The 19,191-nt window shown below is 38.6% G+C and overlaps 1 protein-coding gene across 1 annotated transcript in view; it reads right to left on the bottom strand.

Moving 5' to 3' along the window:
• Positions 1-19,191, bottom strand: part of LOC121382944 (valine--tRNA ligase-like) — a 77,161-nt gene that overhangs the window by 17,860 nt on the left and 40,110 nt on the right. Inside the window, exons 10-16 of the mRNA XM_041512631.1 lie at positions 17,222-17,450; positions 14,523-14,604; positions 13,429-13,505; positions 12,403-12,478; positions 11,424-11,517; positions 2,227-2,297; positions 1,038-1,163 (exon numbers count right to left, since the gene is read on the bottom strand). Coding sequence (XP_041368565.1) covers positions 1,038-1,163; positions 2,227-2,297; positions 11,424-11,517; positions 12,403-12,478; positions 13,429-13,505; positions 14,523-14,604; positions 17,222-17,450 — 755 coding nt within the window. The remainder of the gene's footprint in view (positions 1-1,037; positions 1,164-2,226; positions 2,298-11,423; positions 11,518-12,402; positions 12,479-13,428; positions 13,506-14,522; positions 14,605-17,221; positions 17,451-19,191) is intronic.

Here is a 19,191-nt window from a genome sequence, read left to right as displayed (position 1 = left end):
CAGTTGTTATCAGTTAGCCACCCTCATGCCCGAGCACCACCCTCATGGCCGAGCACCGCCTCGTGTTGCTGTTATACAAGTGACACTATACCACTTGCAGTTGTTATCAGTTAGCCACCCTCATGCCCGAGCACCACCCTCATGCCCGAGCACCACCTCGTGTTGCTGTTATACAAGTGACACTATACCACTTGCAGTTATTATCAGTTAGCCACCCTCATGCCCGAGCACCACCCTCATGGCCGAGCACCACCTCGTGTTGCTGTTATACAAGTGACACTATACCACTTGCAGTTATTATCAGTTAGCCACCCTCATGGCCGAGCACCACCTCATGTTGCTGTTATACAAGTGACACTATACCACTTGCAGTTATTATCAGTTAGCCACCCTCATGCCCGAGCACCACCTCGTGTTGCTGTTATACAAGTGACACTATACCACTTGCAGTTATTATCAGTTAGCCACCCTCATGCCCGAGCACCGCCTCGTGTTGCTGTTATACAAGTGACACTATACCACTTGCAGTTATTATCAGTTAGCCACCCTCATGCCCGAGCACCGCCTCGTGTTGCTGTTATACAAGTGACACTATACCACTTGCAGTTATTATCAGTTAGCCACCCTCATGCCCGAGCACCACCTCGTGTTGCTGTTATACAAGTGACACTATACCACTTGCAGTTGTTATCAGTTAGTACTACATACTAAAAAGTGATTTCAAACCAATGGGTTATTTAAATACTATACAGGTCAATCTATTTGTAATTATCAAAGAAAGATTTCAAAAGGAAACACTCAGAATTTTGTAATACCTTTTATGAGGAAGTATTTTCTGAAAGGGACTATATTAAGCTGCTACAACAATGATATGACAAATGATGGTGTGGTGTCTATAGCATATCACAACAACCTCGATAGTCTGGTATACCAGAAAGGAATAGGTGAAAATTCATTACATTACTGTGAACAAATCAAACAGCTATTAAGGGGAATGACTACAAAAGGAATCAACAAGTCAATTACTTAATGAGTACCTTGTCAAATGGAAGTTCACCAGTCAATTTTAGACCCATCATCACCATCCTGGCAACCCAGAAAAAGATGATGTCACTTCCTGTTTCCAGCAGGCTTGTAGGATAGAACTTGGCCAAATCTTTGGTCTAAAGAGAGAATCAGACTCAAGTTGAGAAAACTGAAATATATTCTATATAGAGGATATTTCATGTTTTTCTGTCAGATATGATTTATATCTCGAGTGAAGTTTGCAATCATATCTCAGTGATATTATAAGATATTTCACTAAATGTTATATAATAAAAAGGAATACTGGCTCAAAGTTATTAAATAGTGCAAAAAATAAATGTGCTTGTAGAAAAGTGTTATAGCTATTCATGTTATTTTGTTTTCATAGAATAATGAGATTTAAAAAACCCTTGCCATGGAAGTTTTATTACTCTGATAGAAACAACATAATTTTACATTTATAGGCCTATAATTTGGACCAAAATGAATGACCTACATGTATGTGTTAAGAGGCTATGCCACTGGTTTCCATAGCAGTACTGGCTTGAGGCCACATAGAGAGTTTTAATTAAAATGTCAGGCCAGGACACCGACTTGTTGTTCACTAACAGCAATTAACACATCCAGGTAACTGGGGTACAGCCAGGACAGTGTGCAGCAATTAACACATCCAGGTAACTGGGGTACAGCCAGGACAGTGTGCAGCAATTAACACATCCAGGTAACTGGGGTACAGCCAGGACAGTGTGCAGCAATTAACACATCCAGGTAACTGGGGTACAGCCAGGACAGTGTGCAGCAACCTTATTTTGAATATGAGCAAAACAAATAACCTACAAATGTGAAATAGGATATTGAAATATCAGATGCTGAATAGTGAAACAAATGGATGCTATATGGTATAAAGGGATGAAATTCAACACAGCCCTAAAATTGACATTTGTGGTGGGCAGAGGCTAGAGAAAGGCAGGATCAACATACAGGTCAACTTGTATTTTGAAAATATGACAAACTCAAGTCATATAGAAAAATCCAGCTAGGACAGTCATCTTGGTAGTGCCTAATCTGGTGATAAAAATATCATTTACAACAATTCTTTTTGACTTTCTATAGTTTTGATTTTTAATTTTATTTAAGCAAACTCGACAGTTGACGAGTGAATAAAGCATCATACTGTGGACTGAGATACTGAGGTCTCACCTTGTTTGGCCAACCAAGGACAGAAAAAGGAAACAAAGCTGAAGAAAACCAAGTGTCCAACACATCTTCATCTACAACAGATAAAATACTATTAACAAACACATCTTCATCTACAACAGATAAAATACTATTAACAAACACATCCTCATCTACAACAGATAAAATAGTATTAACAAACACATCCTCATCTACAACAGATAAAATAGTATTCACAATCACATCCTCATCTACAACAGATAAAATAGTATTAACAAACACATCCTCATCTACAACAGATAAAATACTATTAGCAAACACATCTTCATCTACAACAGATAAAATACTATTAACAAACACATCCTCATCTACAACAGATAAAATACTATTAGCAAACACATCCTCATCTACAACAGATAAAATACTATTAACAAACACATCCTCATCTACAACAGCTAAAATACTATTAACAAACACATCCTCATCTACAACAGCTAAAATACTATTAGCAAACACATCCTCATCTACAACAGCTAAAATACTATTAGCAAACACATCCTCATCTACAGCAGATAAAATACTATTAACAAACACAACCTCATCTACAGCAGATAAAATACTATTAACAAACACATCCTCATCTACAACAGATAAAATACTATTAACAACAGATAAAATACTATTAGCAAACACATCCTCATCTACAGCAGATAAAATACTATTAACAACAGATACAATACATTAACAAACACATCTTCATCTACAACAGATAAAATCTATTAACAACAACAAGTTCGATCTCGATTATATTCTTTAATCCATGATGATAACATATAGACAAAGTATATGAAACGGAGAGTTGGCCCCAAACGTCTTTCTCTCTTGCCAGATATTCTCTCTCTCTCTGTCTCTCTCTCAGTCTCTCGGTGAACTATCTTTCACCCCAGTCACTCTGATAACATCACACACACCTGACCAATACTGGCAGACCATTACTGTCCTGGGTTCCTTAAGATAACCCCAGTGACAGTGTTTACCATATATTAATGTCCCAAGTGTCTTGGAGGAATTTCCCAAGTACCTTAAGTCTAAACAAAGAGAAATAAACCTCGGACGCCTTAGTGGTGTTTATGCATGTTTAGTATAATAACACATTATGCTGGGTGCTTTAGTTGAATCCCTCACAAACTCCCCTGCTTTACGTTTACGTCCTCGAAAACATTCATAAGATTATTAAACATGAGGACATTCATGGACCTATTTTGTAAAACAAATGTAATTGCTACTTTAAAATACAAATTTCTAAAAACTACTTATGTTGTATTATAAAGGTACATATCATGTCAGGCACTGCCATGAGCATAGCAATCTGCTGTTTGAAAACAAATTACAAACCAGTCAGACTTGTTACTATTTTTAACATGTTATACTCATTTTATTTGGAATCCCACATTATTAGGTATCTCTGTGACCCAAAGCACTACTTACCTCTCTAATTGCCTGTTGCATTAATGTAGCACTAAGTCTGATCAAAAGGTCTTCTTTTGATAGCGTAGATGACAAAACTTTCTCATCTATGATCTGCTCGTTAGTGGTTGCTGGCAGGTTATATGGGTTTCGATTTTTACCTTTTGTTGTACGCTGAGACCGTCTCAGCGTGTCTCCTGGTACGTTTTGTGTATCAGCTGGTGGTGCTACATCGTTTACCAAAAGTTGATGTGGATCATCCTCCTCACCAGATGATGACAGTGTATCTAATGCAACAGACTGGTCATCTTTTGCATTGTTTGAATGACGTTCAACATTCATGAGATCATCCTTCTGGTTGTATCTGACATAACTCTCTTTCATCTCTGACCTGTTCACCACCCTGAAGTCTTTGTCATCTTCCAGAGGACATACTTTGTACAACCTTCCATCTGAATCCAGCATTTCAGTGACTCTGTACAGCTGACTTCTCCAGTGGTCTTGAATCTTATTCCTACCCTTGATGTTTCTATTCCTGAGATATACAAGAGAATCAATACTTACCTTGTTATCTCTAAGCACTTCATCATGGCGAGCCTTCCTCGCCTCAGCCTCAATTCTGGTATGCTCCCCTGCTTTTTCATAGGCATAACCTAGCTTCTCTTGATGCTCCTGTATCCATTCTGGCAGTATCTTCTCATGCACCTCGCCATTGTCTCCACCCAGAAGACAATCTATTGGAAGCTGGGCGTGTCTTCCAAACATCAGATAAAATGGTGAAAAGCCAGTTGTAGAATGAGTTGTAGCATTGTAATAATAAATGAGCTGAGGTATGTACTCAGACCATTTCTTCTTACGATCATTTGGAATTGTGCGGAGCAGGTCATGCAGTGTTCTGTTGAATCTCTCGCACTGACCATTTCCTTCAGGGTGATAAGGTGTGGTCCTACTCTTTTTCACTCCATAAAGGGTACATAAACTGCTTATTACCTCTGATTCAAAGTTCCTACCTTGATCAGAGTGTAATCGTTCTGGTGCACCATATCTCTGAAACCACTCAGACACTAGTAACTTTGCTGTGGTCACAGCTTTCTGGTCTTTTGTAGGAACAGCCACAGTGAACTTAGTAAACACATCTGTCATGACTAAGACATGTTCTTTGCCACTTGAAGATAGCTCCAACACTGTGAAGTCCATGGCTACAATCTCAAGAGGTCTTGTAGCAATAAGATGTCCCAAAGGTAGTTTCAGTTTTGGTTGTGGCAGTTTAGCCACCGCACACCTTTCACACTCTTTACACCATTTTTCAACATCTTTGTGCATACCAGGCCAGTAGCATCTTCTTCTAATAAAACTCATGGTTCTTTCAAAACCTTGGTGTCCTGTCTGATTATGTAAACTATGCAGAACTTTCTCCTTCAACACACCTGGAAATACTATCTGCCTCATACTTCCCAAGTTGGGGTCCTTTACTTTTCTGTAAAGCACATTGTTTTCAAGAAACAATCTGTCCCACTGGCAGATTAAGGTCAACACATCAGATTCTTCTAATCTTCTCTCAGCTCTCCGTGGTTTCCTACCTCTAACCATGTAATGAAGCACTCTCCTTGTTAACTTGTCTTTTGCCTGCATCCCCGCTAGCTCTTCTAAAGAGTAGCTAGGAAATGATGTTGTGGCTTCGATAGTTTCACGAAACTGTTCAACTGTAACAGTTCTTTGTGTGGCTTCTCTTCCATCACAGTGTGTAGCTCGTCTCATCGTTTGTGGAACTTCTGTATCCCCAGCAGTAGCTCTCAAAGCAGCTTCCACTGATGTAGACGTAATTCCGTGAAATGTCTTCCTGGATAGACCATCGGCATTCTTATTGTGTTGTGCTGAGCGATATTTCACATCAAAATCGAATGCTGCAAGTTGAGACACCCATCTCTGCTCCACTGCACCTAATTTTGCAGTACCAAGGTGACTTAGTGGATTGTTGTCCGTATATATGGTAAATTTATGTCCAAGAAGATAATCTTTAAATTTTTCAGTCACAGCCCATTTCAGCGCAACTAGCTCTAACTTCATGGAACTGTAATTGTTCATGTTCTTCTCAGTTGGTCTTAAAGACCGGCTAGCATATGCAATTACTTTCCTTTGTCCATTTTGCTCCTGTGACAGTACTGCACCCAGACCTTGAAAACTTGCATCAGTTTCCACAATAAAAGGTTCACTGAAATCAGCGTACCCTAATATTGGAGCTGAAGTTAACTTCTCCTTTAGAGTGTCAAAAGCATTTTGACAACTCTTATCCCAAGAAAACTTTAAACATGCTTGGTTCTTCTTGTCTCGAACCCTGTTCACCAAAGAATGCAAAGGTCCAGCAATATGTGAGAATCCTTTCACATACCGTCTGTAGTAACCGGCAAACCCCAAGAAAGACATCAAGTCCTTTGGTGTCTTTGGAACTTCCCACTCAAGAACAGCCTTTGTTTTGTCTGGATCTGTAGCTACCCCATCGCTAGATATCACATGTCCTAGATATTTCACTTCTTTCCTTAGAAAACAGCATTTGCTTGGTTTCAGTTTGAGCCCATGTTGTTTTAAAATTTTAAATACCTCTTCTAATCTGTGGATGTGCTCATCAAATGAACTTGCATAAACTACAATATCATCCAAGAAGACTAGTAACATCTGAAATATCTGCTCCCTGAAACAATGTTGCATGAGTCTTTGAAATGTGGCTGGTGCCCCTGATAAACCAAAAGGCATTCGGTTGTATTCAAACAAACCCATTGGAGTGATAAATGCAGTTTTCTCTTTATCTTTATCCTCAACTGCAACCTGGTTGTATCCACTGGCCATATCCAGTGTAGTAAACCATTTTGCTCCATGCAAAGCATCTAATGACTCATCTATTCTAGGTAGTGGGAAGCAGTCTTTCCTAGTTTTAACATTCAGCCGCCTATAGTCCACACACAAACGTATTGTGTTGTCCTTTTTTCTCACTATAACAATAGGAGATGCATATGGGCTATGGCTGGGTCGAATTACATCTTGCTTTATAAGTTTCTTGATGTGCTCCTTGACTTCCTCATACTGACTGGGTGGAATTCTTCTGTACGGTTGTGACACTGGTATGTCATCAGTTGTACGTATTTGGTGTTTTACTGTGTCAGTAAATCCCAAATCCAGGTCATCTTTAGCAAATACATCAGAGTATTTGCTAAGTATTATCTCCAACTTCTTCTTCTGCTCATCAGAACAATCACAGTTTGAGATATCAACAGGCAAACTATCTTTGTGACCTGTTGAACTCTCTGTGTAAACTGCTATGTGCTCTAAATAAACCTCTTCTCCTTCTTCTGTCTTTCTAAATCTTACCCCCATGTCGTTTGTTGATTGAGGCTCTTCTACCGCTGCCACTGATGACAAAATACCCACTCTAGTTTTTGGTTTCAGCCAAATAGCTGTAGACCCTAAGTTTACAACTCGAACATGAAACGGTTCGTTTTGAACACGAACTAGAGTGTTTATCAACATCAAATTCACAGGTAAATGTCCCGACTTACCTTCCATTTGCTCCACCACAACATAGCCACCCCAATTGTGCTTGTCAGTTTGACAGATAGCATCAATTACAGCAGTAGACTCAGCTGGAATGCAGACTGGATGTTCTCCAGTAATTTTGACTGTACCTAAGACGCTTTTCGCCTGTTGGATAGTCTGTAGACTGGTTATCCAGCTTTGATGTACCAACCTGCTAGTCAATTTCCTTAAGAAATTTTTACCGAGGTCTTTAGCCAGCAATTCTCCACATTGGCTAATAACATTCATCCCCAATATGCATGGTACTTGCTCCCTCCATAGCCGTGTGGCTTGGTCTTTGGGTCTGTTCACAACCAAGATTCCTCTGTCAGGAACTAATTTGCCCAGTGCCTGGATATCCAGTTCAATATATCCACAGTAGGGAATATCCAGTCCATTGGCAGCCTTAAGCGAGAGCCATCCTTATTTTACAAGGAGCTCAATACCAAGTGGAGCAAAGTTGTTGTTGAAGAAATCCTCGGTTATGGTAGTTACCATTGGACCAGTATCTAACAAACAATCAACGTGGACACCTCCCATGGATATTTGAACTATGGGACAGTCAGCAACTGTTCTGGCAAATACTTGATCAGAAACAGTATCAGACCCGGATGAGCCAGTACATTTCTCCTCTACTGCCCGACTCACAGCAATAGAGGGTTGAAGTTTCCCGCCTGATCTTGCTGGTCTTCAACCGAAGCTCGTCCTCTTGTAGTACCTCTAGGGTACTGACTTCTACCCCTTCTACTTGTCCACCTACCTCTTTGAGAAACTCGCTGTCTGTTTCTAGTGCAATCCCTAGCAAAATGGCCAGGGTTGTTGCAACTAAAGCAAACAGGGAGGTTGAACGCTGGTGGAGAACTAGTCTGCTGAATATGTTGCATTGTACTTGCAAACATATCAGACAGATTTTCTATCTGCTTCTGCTGTTTTGAAACAGCTTCCCGTAGTTCCACTAGCATAGGATCGATTGATGGCGAAGAGGTGACATCTGCAACCACTGTCCTGGATGCTACTTTGTGTTTTGTAGCGGTGGAACATCCCATATCTTCTGACAGTTTAAAGGCTTCTTCCCGTAATTGGAGAAAGGTCATGTCATCTGACTGCCGAACTAATTGTTTCAGTTCTTTCTTCAGACTTGGGTCTCGTACATTTTCAGCAAACTGGTGCAACAAGGTATTATCCTTGTCAGGCACCATTGCTGCGTCTTTCTTAAACACTCTATCTAATAACTCAGAAAGAGAGTAAGAAAATTCTCTCAGTGATTCGCCTTCCTTCTGTGACCGATCAAAAAATAACTTCTGAAGTTCATGCACTGATGATCTATCTTCAAATATCTTATGCAAAACATCCCAAACCACCTCTGGATTTTCTTGGTCTTGCTGTGACTGCAACCTCATTTCTTCTTTCGCTCCACCTTCTAAGTGAGCTAATATAAAACTAGCCTGCTCCTTTTCTGCAAGGCTGTGATGTAGAAATGCCCTTTCTACCTGCTCCCGAAAATCTCTAAATTTGAGACCATTGTCTGACCCATTAAATTTGCTCACCTTTATCTCGTTTCCAATATAAAGTAAACGGGTCGTTGGTTTAGTAGTCTTACCTTTGGCGCTGTTCTCATCTTGTTCTTTAAAACTCAGCAGTTCCTCATTAAGCTGTTGAGTCATAGCCCTTTCTTCCTCTAAAGCAGCCTGCAACTCTGCCACCTGATCTTTTAGCCTTTTAGCCTTAGCCATCTTGCAAAGGTATTATAAATTCAAGTCAGCTGGGCATTCAATGATATGTTACAGGAAGCGAATCATGCAATGCTCATGCCAGAAGCCATTAATATTTTTCCTATAAACTTAAACTTTTATGTAATATATTTAATTTGTGGAGGTTTGTCTTTCACAACTTAATTATTTATTTGATTGCAAATCTAGTTTAGCTTTAAATTAGTTATTACTTAGTGTAATAAAGTAATAAAATAATTTATTCTACTAACTTTATTTTAGGTATCAGAACATAAGTGGTTAACTATTTTCATTCAGCTAACTTTTTTCCAGGAGTCAGCGTATCAGGGGTTAACTCTGTGTTATTGTTAGATTACAACCGACCTCTCCAAGAACCTTTATTTTAAATTTATTTCCTCACCAGATGCTCTTAATCGCCAACACCCAGGGCTGTTTATCTCTGGTGTTTAATTATGCCGTGGCTTCGGACCACCACCGTCCACTAGTGTGTCCACACATGTAAACAAAGAACCGGTCATGTGAAATTCAACTCTGGACACCAACTTGCAGCTGGCCATAAAATAGTTATAAGCCACGCCTCTTAATGCGATAATAATTTGTAGGGAGATTCCTCAGACCACCACTTTTACAATTTTACAATTAATTCCCCATTACTTATTTCAACTTTAGCTTACTTATTAACTTGTCCGGATAGTTTGATTGAAGGAATGCCAGTATAGTTCAGTTTAAGTACTAGTATTTAACTATTAAAACTGTACTTTTTAATATAACATATCTCAGTTCACATTCATTCACATTCAATATTTAAAAATCACCTACCTTACATTGTTTGTGGCCAATAATAAAAACAATATACATTGATACACCAAAAACACAATAACCGAATCAGTCTGTTAGCTGAATGTTAATTATACTGATAGTGTCAATGTTTCTCCTCCACAAAACTGTAACCTCGGTGATAAATCTGGTCACTAGATCCACTACTGTTGTTTCAATGTTCTTTGATCTCCCTGTCATTCAACTCCTCTGGCAACTTCACAACTCCAGGAAACATCACAACTCTGGGAAAAGTTCACACCTTTGAAAACCTTCACACCTCTTAAGTACTGGCTGTATAAGTCAGTTGTTAATGATTCCATCATCGTAATGTTCATTAATGTTTCTTCTTATTACAAGGATTGCCGGTACCGTTCATTTAATTACAGAATTGTTTTAAAGAAATATATGTTGTATAATCACGCAACATGGAATTTCGTTGCTTTCTTTCGTCTTCTAATATATTTACTGCTTATATCCACATACATACGCACGTCCAACATAACTGTCTTATCGTAACAGTTTATATGGAATTTTTCCTGATTTTGTCCCATCGTCATTTATTTTATCTTTGTATTTCTGTTCAAAATGCATAATTAATAATGTGTATAATATTATTTTCCTCGAAATATCCCTTCACCTCTTATGAACAATCTTGATTTCCCATCCAACTGTATTTCTAAATGTATAGTTCCACAACAGATTAAATACTTAAGTCTGTTAAAACAATTATACCTATACACTTCTGTTGGATGTTAGTGTTACACAGTCTTGTAATATTTTGCACCTTTCTTTTGAAACATAATCCTGTATTCACAATCCTGTTATTTGACAGTCTTGTCGATTCACTACTTTTACTTGACAATCCAGTTAAAATCTGTCAATCCTGTCTGTTTACAATTCTGTAAACCTTTAACAGTTGACAATCCTGTCGGCGACGCCATTTGTGGCCGAGTGCATAAAGCACCCTCACACAAAAACTACACAAGTTCGATCTCGATTATATTCTTTAATCCATGATGATAACATATAGACAAAGTATATGAAAAGGAGAGTTGGCCCCAAACGTCTTTCTCTCTTGCCAGATATTCTCTCTCTCGCTCTGTCTCTTTCTCAGTCTCTCAGTGAACTATCTTTCACCCCAGTCACTCTGATAACATCACACACACCTGACCAATACTGGCAGACCATTACTGTCCTGGGTTCCTTAAGATAACCCCAGTGACAGTGTTTACCATATATTAATGTCCCAAGTGTTTTGGAGGAATTTCCCAAGTACCTTAAGTCTAAACAAAGAGAAATAAAAGATCCTTTGCTACTAATGGACGGTAGCAGGATTAAAAGTGTAAAAATTGCCAAATGTTTGACATCCAGTTGCCATTGTCTGTGGGATGGTGCATATAAAAGATCCCTTGCTGCAAATCGAAATGAGTAGCTCATGAAGTGGCGACAGCGGGTTTCCTCTCTCAGTATCTGTGTGGTCCTTAACCATATGTCTAATGCCATATAACCGTAAATAAAATGTGTTGAGTGCATCATTAAATAAAACATTTCCATTTCCTAATAAGAATAATGATTATATGAAGTCATCTGACATATTTCTTACACTACTCTTGTAATGGTCTCTTTATAATATCCGACCTTGCTGTAGTTCAACTTGACTGGCTGGAATTCCGAGAGTGTCTGCCGCCTTGTTCACTGCTTCCTCTTGTGTCCTACCACTGACCCACACCACCTCAAGTAAACACAAGACAATTAAAACACAAGTGGCTCTAACAACACCAGAACACAAAATGCTTAAGGTCTGCCTAGTAAACTGTTCAGGTCAGGCAAGACATGTTCCTTCATAATCCTGATGGGTTTTCTCAATCTCTCTCAACATCAAGCAATAAACCGGGTAACTGGGTCAATAGATGTGTGTGACTAGCACTTAACAGATGACAACTCATAGTTTTTGGAAACATCTTGGAAACATCTTGAAAACTGATACAGATTAATCAGGTTTAGATAAGAAACCTGCTATCACCACACTGAGCGTCTTAGAAGTGATACAGACAAATCTCTAGGTTTAAAACAACAAACATATGATAACTACTGATAGTGTACCTGCTATCACCACACACTACTGGTGTAATAATAATAGAATCAACAAACATACATCACTACTGATAGTGTACAGTAATAATCTCTAGGTTCCTAAAACAACAAACATATGACATACACTACTGATAGTGTACAGTAATAATCTCTAGGTTCCTAAAACAACAAACATGTGACATACACTACTGATAGTGTACAGTAATAATCTCTAGGTTCCTAAAACAACAAACATGTGACATACACTACTGATAGTGTACAGTAATAATCTCTAGGTTCCTAAAACAACAAACATGTGACATACACTACTGATAACTGATAGTGTACAGTAATAATCTCTAGGTTCCTAAAACAACAAACATGTGACATACACAAAGTATTTGATAAACTAAAGCTACTTGACTCCCTTACAGTACAGCTAGAAATTACTGGAAAAAATTTAGTTTCATTCTTAACTATTACTTACTAACAGCTAAATATAGTAGATTTTGTTAATTGCTGTTGACAACCACCGAGCACATACCTTGTCTTGTATGTTGAGCACCCTGTAGGCAGGAATCTGGTGACCCCACCACAGCTGTCGAGATATGCACCAGTCTCTGAAAAACAGACAGACATCTTTTATTACAGGACGTACCATGGCATTTGACATAATATGCATGGGATACAAGGTGGGATGGGACAAACCTGAAACAATCAATGGACATCGATCCTTACAACCCATAGCAACTAAGGCAAGTCTCTACTATTGTTATATACTACACTGGGGCTGCTAGATTATGGCAGCCTCAATCCCGTGGCTAGTGAAATTCAATGTTGAGTAGTAAATAACTATTATTGTCATGCCCGACGGCTAGTGAAAAAAAGTTGTCAAATGCTGCAATTAAGTCTATTTTATTAACATATGAATATCCTGTCCCCACACCCATCTTGGTGTTTTATTAACATATGAATATCCTGTCCCCACACCCATCTTGGTGTTTTATTAACATATGAATATCCTGTCCCCACACCCATCTTGGTGTTTTTAAGCTCTATCTCCCTCTTTAGGTGATATATCCCATTATTACTATTAGTAAAATTGTATTAACTTAAAGAAAAGTAGGGCTAGTGAATTTTTACTAATTGTTTTAATCACTGATCCCATGGCTAGTGGATTTTGTAAAAATTCTAGAATCCCTGTACATCTTATGTATCAAAAAACATCTCAACTCAAACTGTACTCGAAATAATGCTGCCAGTGATACCCGATCATGTTTTATTTTGGGAATGCAAAAACTGATTGAATTGGATGTGATTCAGGGATAGCTCTGGGTGTATAGATCATTTCGGCAAATTATCTAATGAACTTCAAAAATTGCAGAAACACACTATTATTTTCAACAAAATATCAACCATAGCATGAAATTCTTTCACCACATTAAAATAAAATTTGCCAGTTGTGTTTAAAATTTGCAATTGGCTAATTTTTGCGAGTGGCAGAGCTAGTCGTGTGATTGACCATGTAACACTAGTGAAGTAAGACTAAAGGGAGAGAAGACGTGCCCACCTGATATTGTTGAGCCAATCAAGCCAGATCTTTGTATGGTTGTTAGGCAGCAATGTAAGCTTGCCGTCTGTGACAGCCTTTAAAAAAACATACAGTGTTTATTAAAAATTAAATAGATATGACAGGTAAATGAGAAAGAGAAGAAAAGCTTGTTTTTTAAAGTATTTTTCAAAATGTGGGCATCTTAAGTTAAATCGTAAATATACTGAATTAACTGGATTAGCTTCTTTTTTTTTGTAACAAATAAACACATTTCTATTAAAATTTGTTATGCTTACTAACAAAGTTATCTTTCTTCATCTTTTTTTAATAAAATTTTTGTAGCAAGAACATGCACAATCACTGTCATATTCTAATAAATAAAACATTAAAAATGTTATTTGCATCAAGTATAGAAAGCAAAATTAACAGAATTTTTATTTTAATTAACAAAGGAAGATCCAGCAAGGAGAATAGTGGTTTCATATAAACATAACTAACTTCTTATGATATACTTTAACCCTGATTTTTAAACTTTTGTCAGTGTCTTTTGGGAAATAGTTCTAAAATCATCGAATGATGCAAGAGTAAAGATGATTAAAGGGACATACCATAGTTTCAACCCGTGAAAATTAAGTTGAGTTAATCTACAAACCTGTAACACATTTGGATAAAGTTACAACTGAGTAAAACATGAGTCTGTTACTTTGAAATGGTGAAATACCCTCTAAAAATAGACTAAAAATAGACTCCATAACTGTTACTTTGCAGATGCACGTGCATTTTTAAACATATGATAAATGCATTTTGTGATATTAAAAACACCAGGATGATGAAAAACACTTCGAATGTAGGGAAATTGATAATCTAAACCATAAAATCTAAGTGAAGTATGAATTCAGTTATCAAAAATGGCTATAATAATCAAAAATAAGCCTTAGTGTTTAAAAACTAGGGCATGTCCCTTTAATAGTGTAAAACACCACAGAACATAAAGGGCCGACTTTACGAAGTGTGTTTTTCTTAAACACAGGTGTTTAAGCATTGTAATGCACGTAGTTACATATGTGTAAGTTAAAACAGGCTTCGTAAAGTCGGCCCATTATTAACTATACCTGGGCCGCTTGCTCAGCCATCTTGTTACAGCTGACAAACCACTGATCCTTGAGACGGGGTTCCACTATGTCACCAGACCGACTGAAGACCACACAGAAAAACAGAGTAACCATAAAGAAACAAGTTCATACCTTTAAAGTTATAGATAGTTTTATTTAATGAAATCACTTGTCTAGAATAGTTAGCTTTAGGGATCATTTATATGCACCTTCCCACAGACAGAACAACACATACCATGGCCCTTGATATAGAAGTGCGACAGAAAAGAAAACAATCTGACAATGGGCCCAGAGGTGATTCGATGATAAACATTCAAGAGGCGAGCACTCTACCAACTGAACCATATGATTACACTTACGTTTATACAGAGAAAGTACAAACACCTCAGTGCTCTCAGTACATACAGCTGCCTACTGTTCATGCTTACAACTATACTGACTCAAATTAAAAAATTCACAATCTAAAATTTGAATAAAGTCAATGAGTGTTGAAAGCAGGTATTCTTCAATAGTAAATACTGTAATGGCAATGTCTACACTCCATTTGAAGCCCATCACAGCACCATTGAGGCAAAAGTGGTTTTGCACGTGCCACTGGTCACGTGACTACAATAACTCACATGTTTTCATCGTTACTTGCTCACAGTAGTGTGACACTGAAAAAACACATTAAAACGATATTTGTTACGATCTGTTTCGATGCCACGACTCACAAATGTGCAGCGTCAATGTGCCGTCAGCATGTTGCATGTGGGAACGTCAGTAGCTGACGTTGCAAGGGCGTTGGGTTGCAGTCGATGGGCAGTTTATGATCTGCGGACACGAGTACAACAAACGGGCACCACAGCTGATCGCCCCCGAGTGGGTAAACCAAGTATGACGTCATAGGCAGATGACCATCATATTGTGTTACGTCACCTCCGCAACTGGGTAGACTACGTGTGACATCATAGGCAGATGACCATCATATTGTGTTACACCCCCACAACTGGGTAGACTACGTGTGATCATAGGCAGATGACCCATATTGTGTTACATCACCCCCACAACTGGGTAGCGGTGTGACGTCAATCATATTTGTGTTACGTCACCCCCACAACTGGGTAGACTACGTGTGACATCATAGGCAGATGACCATCATATTGTGTTACGTCACCCCCGCAACTGGGTAGACTACGTGTGACATCATAGGCAGATGACCATCATATTGTGTTACGTCACCCCGCAACTGGGTAGACTACGTGTGACATCATAGGCAGATGACCATCATATTGTGTTACGTCACCCCCACAACTGGGTAGACTACGTGTGACATCATAGGCAGATGACCATCATATTGTGTTACATCACCCCCACAACCGTTTCATGACAGCTACAGCAACCAGTAATGAACCTTTCATACGTCGGGTGTCTGCGCAAACGATCCGAAATCGGCTGTGAACTGCTCACCTCCACACACGGCGCCCATATGTTGGACCCATTTTGACCCAATTTCATTGACGTCAACATCAACTATGGGCACAACGCCATTTGCAATGGACTCAGAGGAAATGGAATAGAGTTGTGTTTAGTCATGAATCAAGATTTACACTGCAATTTGCCGATTGCAGGCAGAGGGTTTGGAGACGACGTGGTGAATGTCATGCTCAGTGTTGTGTCAGAGAAGTTGACAGATTCGGAGCCAGAAGTGTAATGGGTTGGTGTGCTTTTTGTGGAAATGGACGTTCTCGACTTCTTATCATCCTGGCCCAGGAACTTGTGCCCTTCATGGCAGCTCATGGTCCAGGCCTGATTTTTCAGCATGACCCCACACGGCCATCTTGACAAGAGATTACCTGAGGAATGCGGGCATCGATGTCATGGATTGGCCTTCAAGGTCGCCCGACCTGAATCCCATTGAGCACGTCTGGGATGTGCTAGGAAGATGCCTGCGCACTCTCAGGAACTCTCCACAGACTTTACAGGAACTTGGTGCCGCATTAGTGGAACAACGGCGCTGTATCCCTAATACAGTCTTTACAGGCAGTCGATGAGTCACTGTCTTGCAGTTCTGGGTACACATGGAGGGCATATGCCCTACTGAATCTGTGATTTCATCAGACGACCCTGCTTGTGAATTACCATTTTGACTGTTTGTGGTTTAGACGAATGCTGTGGGCACATCAAACAGATTTTTGACTCAACATTTATTCCTTTCTTTGGATGTCGTACAATAAAAAAAAAAAACCCTTATTTAACACATTCTTCTGTCATATTTGCTAATTAGCCAAGATGAAATGGTTGTGAAGTTTTTACACCATATACACCACACTGTCGTCCATACATATAGCTGCCTACTGTTCACGCTTACAACTATACACCTCACTGTGGTCAGTAAATTTAGCCGCCTACTGTTCTCTAACAGCATCCAATGTTCAAGCAAATTGAACATTCTGGTATTACGCCAGTGTTAAAAGTTAAACTTTGTTTTGTTTAAGGATACCACTACAACACATTGATTTATTGATCATCGGCTATTGGTTGTCAAACATTTGGTAATTTCGAAATATAGTCTTATAGAGAAAACCTGTTACATTTTCCATTAGTAGCAAAGGATCTTTTATATGCACCATCCCACAGCATTTGATATACCAATCGTGGTACACTGGTGAACGAGCTTAAAAGATAAAGAACCCCTTGCCTACATCAAAACAGCATACCTGCATACAGGCACAGTCAGACTGTGTTCCTCCTCCCCACGGAACACGTTCTTCTCTTTCAATGCTTTTTGTAGTAAGTGTCGGACCAGGAATCGTTTCTTGCCACAAAAAGCACTGTCCACATTTGTCATGTCTCCACCATCGTCAATAACAGACAGAGGAGATAACTGGTGCCGGAGACCAACTTCATAGTCAGTGTAGTCGTGAGCGGGAGTTATCTTCACCGCTCCTGTAAATAACAACTAGATTATAAAGAACAACCGGCCTTGGTGGCACAGTGGTTAAGCCATTGGACTACAGGCTGGTAGGTACAGGGTTCGCAGCCCGGTACCTGCTCCAACTCAGAGCAAGTTTTAACGACTCAATGGGTAAATGTAAGACCACTACAGCTCTTCTCTCTCAATAACCATTAACAATTAACAACTAACTCACTGTCATGGAAAGACAGCCCAGATTGCTGAGGGGTGTGCCCAGGACAACGTGCTTGAACATTAATTGGATATAAGCACAAAAATAAGTTGAAATGAAAATGAAAAATAAAGAAGAGAGAAAGCAAACTTTTTGCACACTGAAACTTATGTGTAACAAAGCAAGACTAGTCAAATAATTTTTACACAAACACTTCCTGATGTACTTATTCAAATAGCAAAACAATCAGTCCATTCGGAGGCCGGACTCGGGATAGGCGTGTTCGAAACCCTAGTGGTATATGGACACGTTAAACAAGTTACTAAGCTAAGTCCATTAGTAAACAGAAATATGTTAAATATTTTCTTTTTAATTAATACACACTATATGAATGTTCAAAAACAATACTAAGAGATACATGTGTAAATAGCTTGAATGATTAGATGAAAAATATAGGTAACATACTCTGTGATTCATTTGAAAACATGAGGATATATATATATACAGACATTCATTCATCATATGATGAAAATAATTAAAGTTTGTCTTGTTACAAATGGCAGTACATTGCACAATGATTTTATAACTGATCTGAATGTGGTTTGTATACACTTAGCAGCTTACAGTCATCTAAAACAATCATTACATTTCTGTTATGTAATCTCACACATATTCCGAATATACATATATTCTCTTGAAAATATTCTGAAAGCAATAAATATTGAAAGTAAAAAGAAATGAACACCAAAATGTTTATTTCTAAATGTTTACATAATAAATATTAAACATCTTATATACATTTACAAGGACAAGCATATTACTCTGAATAATTAACTTCATAAATTGTTTTCAGTTTTCCTAACAAAAGTAAAATAGTTTGCTTTGTTTAGCAACATCATTGGAGTACATTGATTTATTAATCATCGGCTAATATTTGGAAATTATTTTATCTTGTAGTCTTCAGAGGAAACAATATCCTACATTTTTTAAAGCAGCAAGGAATCTTTTATATAAAAAAATTTCACAGACAGGATAGCACCAGGGCCGTAGACATACCAGTCATAGGGCCCTGGTTGAGATGAGAAGAAAATGAATGGGTTGACAGAGGTGGTTTAACAAGAACAGTCATAAGGCGCTGGTTGAGATGAGAAGAAAATGAATGGGTTGACAGAGGAGGTTTAACAAGAACAGTCATAGGGTGCTGGTTGAGATGAGTAGAAAATGAATGGGTTGACAGAGGAGGTTTAACAAGAACAGTCATAGGGCGCTGGTTGAGATGAGAAGAAAATGAATGGGTTGACAGAGGAGGTTTAACAAGAACAGTCATAGGGCGCTGGTTGAGATGAGAAGAAAATGAATGGGTTGACAGAGGAGGTTTAACAAGAACAGTCATAGGGCGCTGGTTGAGATGAGAAGAAAATGAATGGGTTGACAGAGGAGGTTTAACAAGAACAGTCATAGGGCGCTGGTTGAGATGAGAAGAAAATGAATGGGTTGACAGAGGAGGTTTAACAAGAACAGTCATAGGGCGCTGGTTGAGATGAGAAGAAAATGAATGGGTT

This window comes from Gigantopelta aegis, chromosome 10 (genome assembly GCF_016097555.1).
Source record: "Gigantopelta aegis isolate Gae_Host chromosome 10, Gae_host_genome, whole genome shotgun sequence".
NCBI classification, from domain to species: domain Eukaryota; kingdom Metazoa; phylum Mollusca; class Gastropoda; order Neomphalida; family Peltospiridae; genus Gigantopelta; species Gigantopelta aegis.
This window is presented reverse-complemented; position numbering and strand designations above follow the sequence as displayed.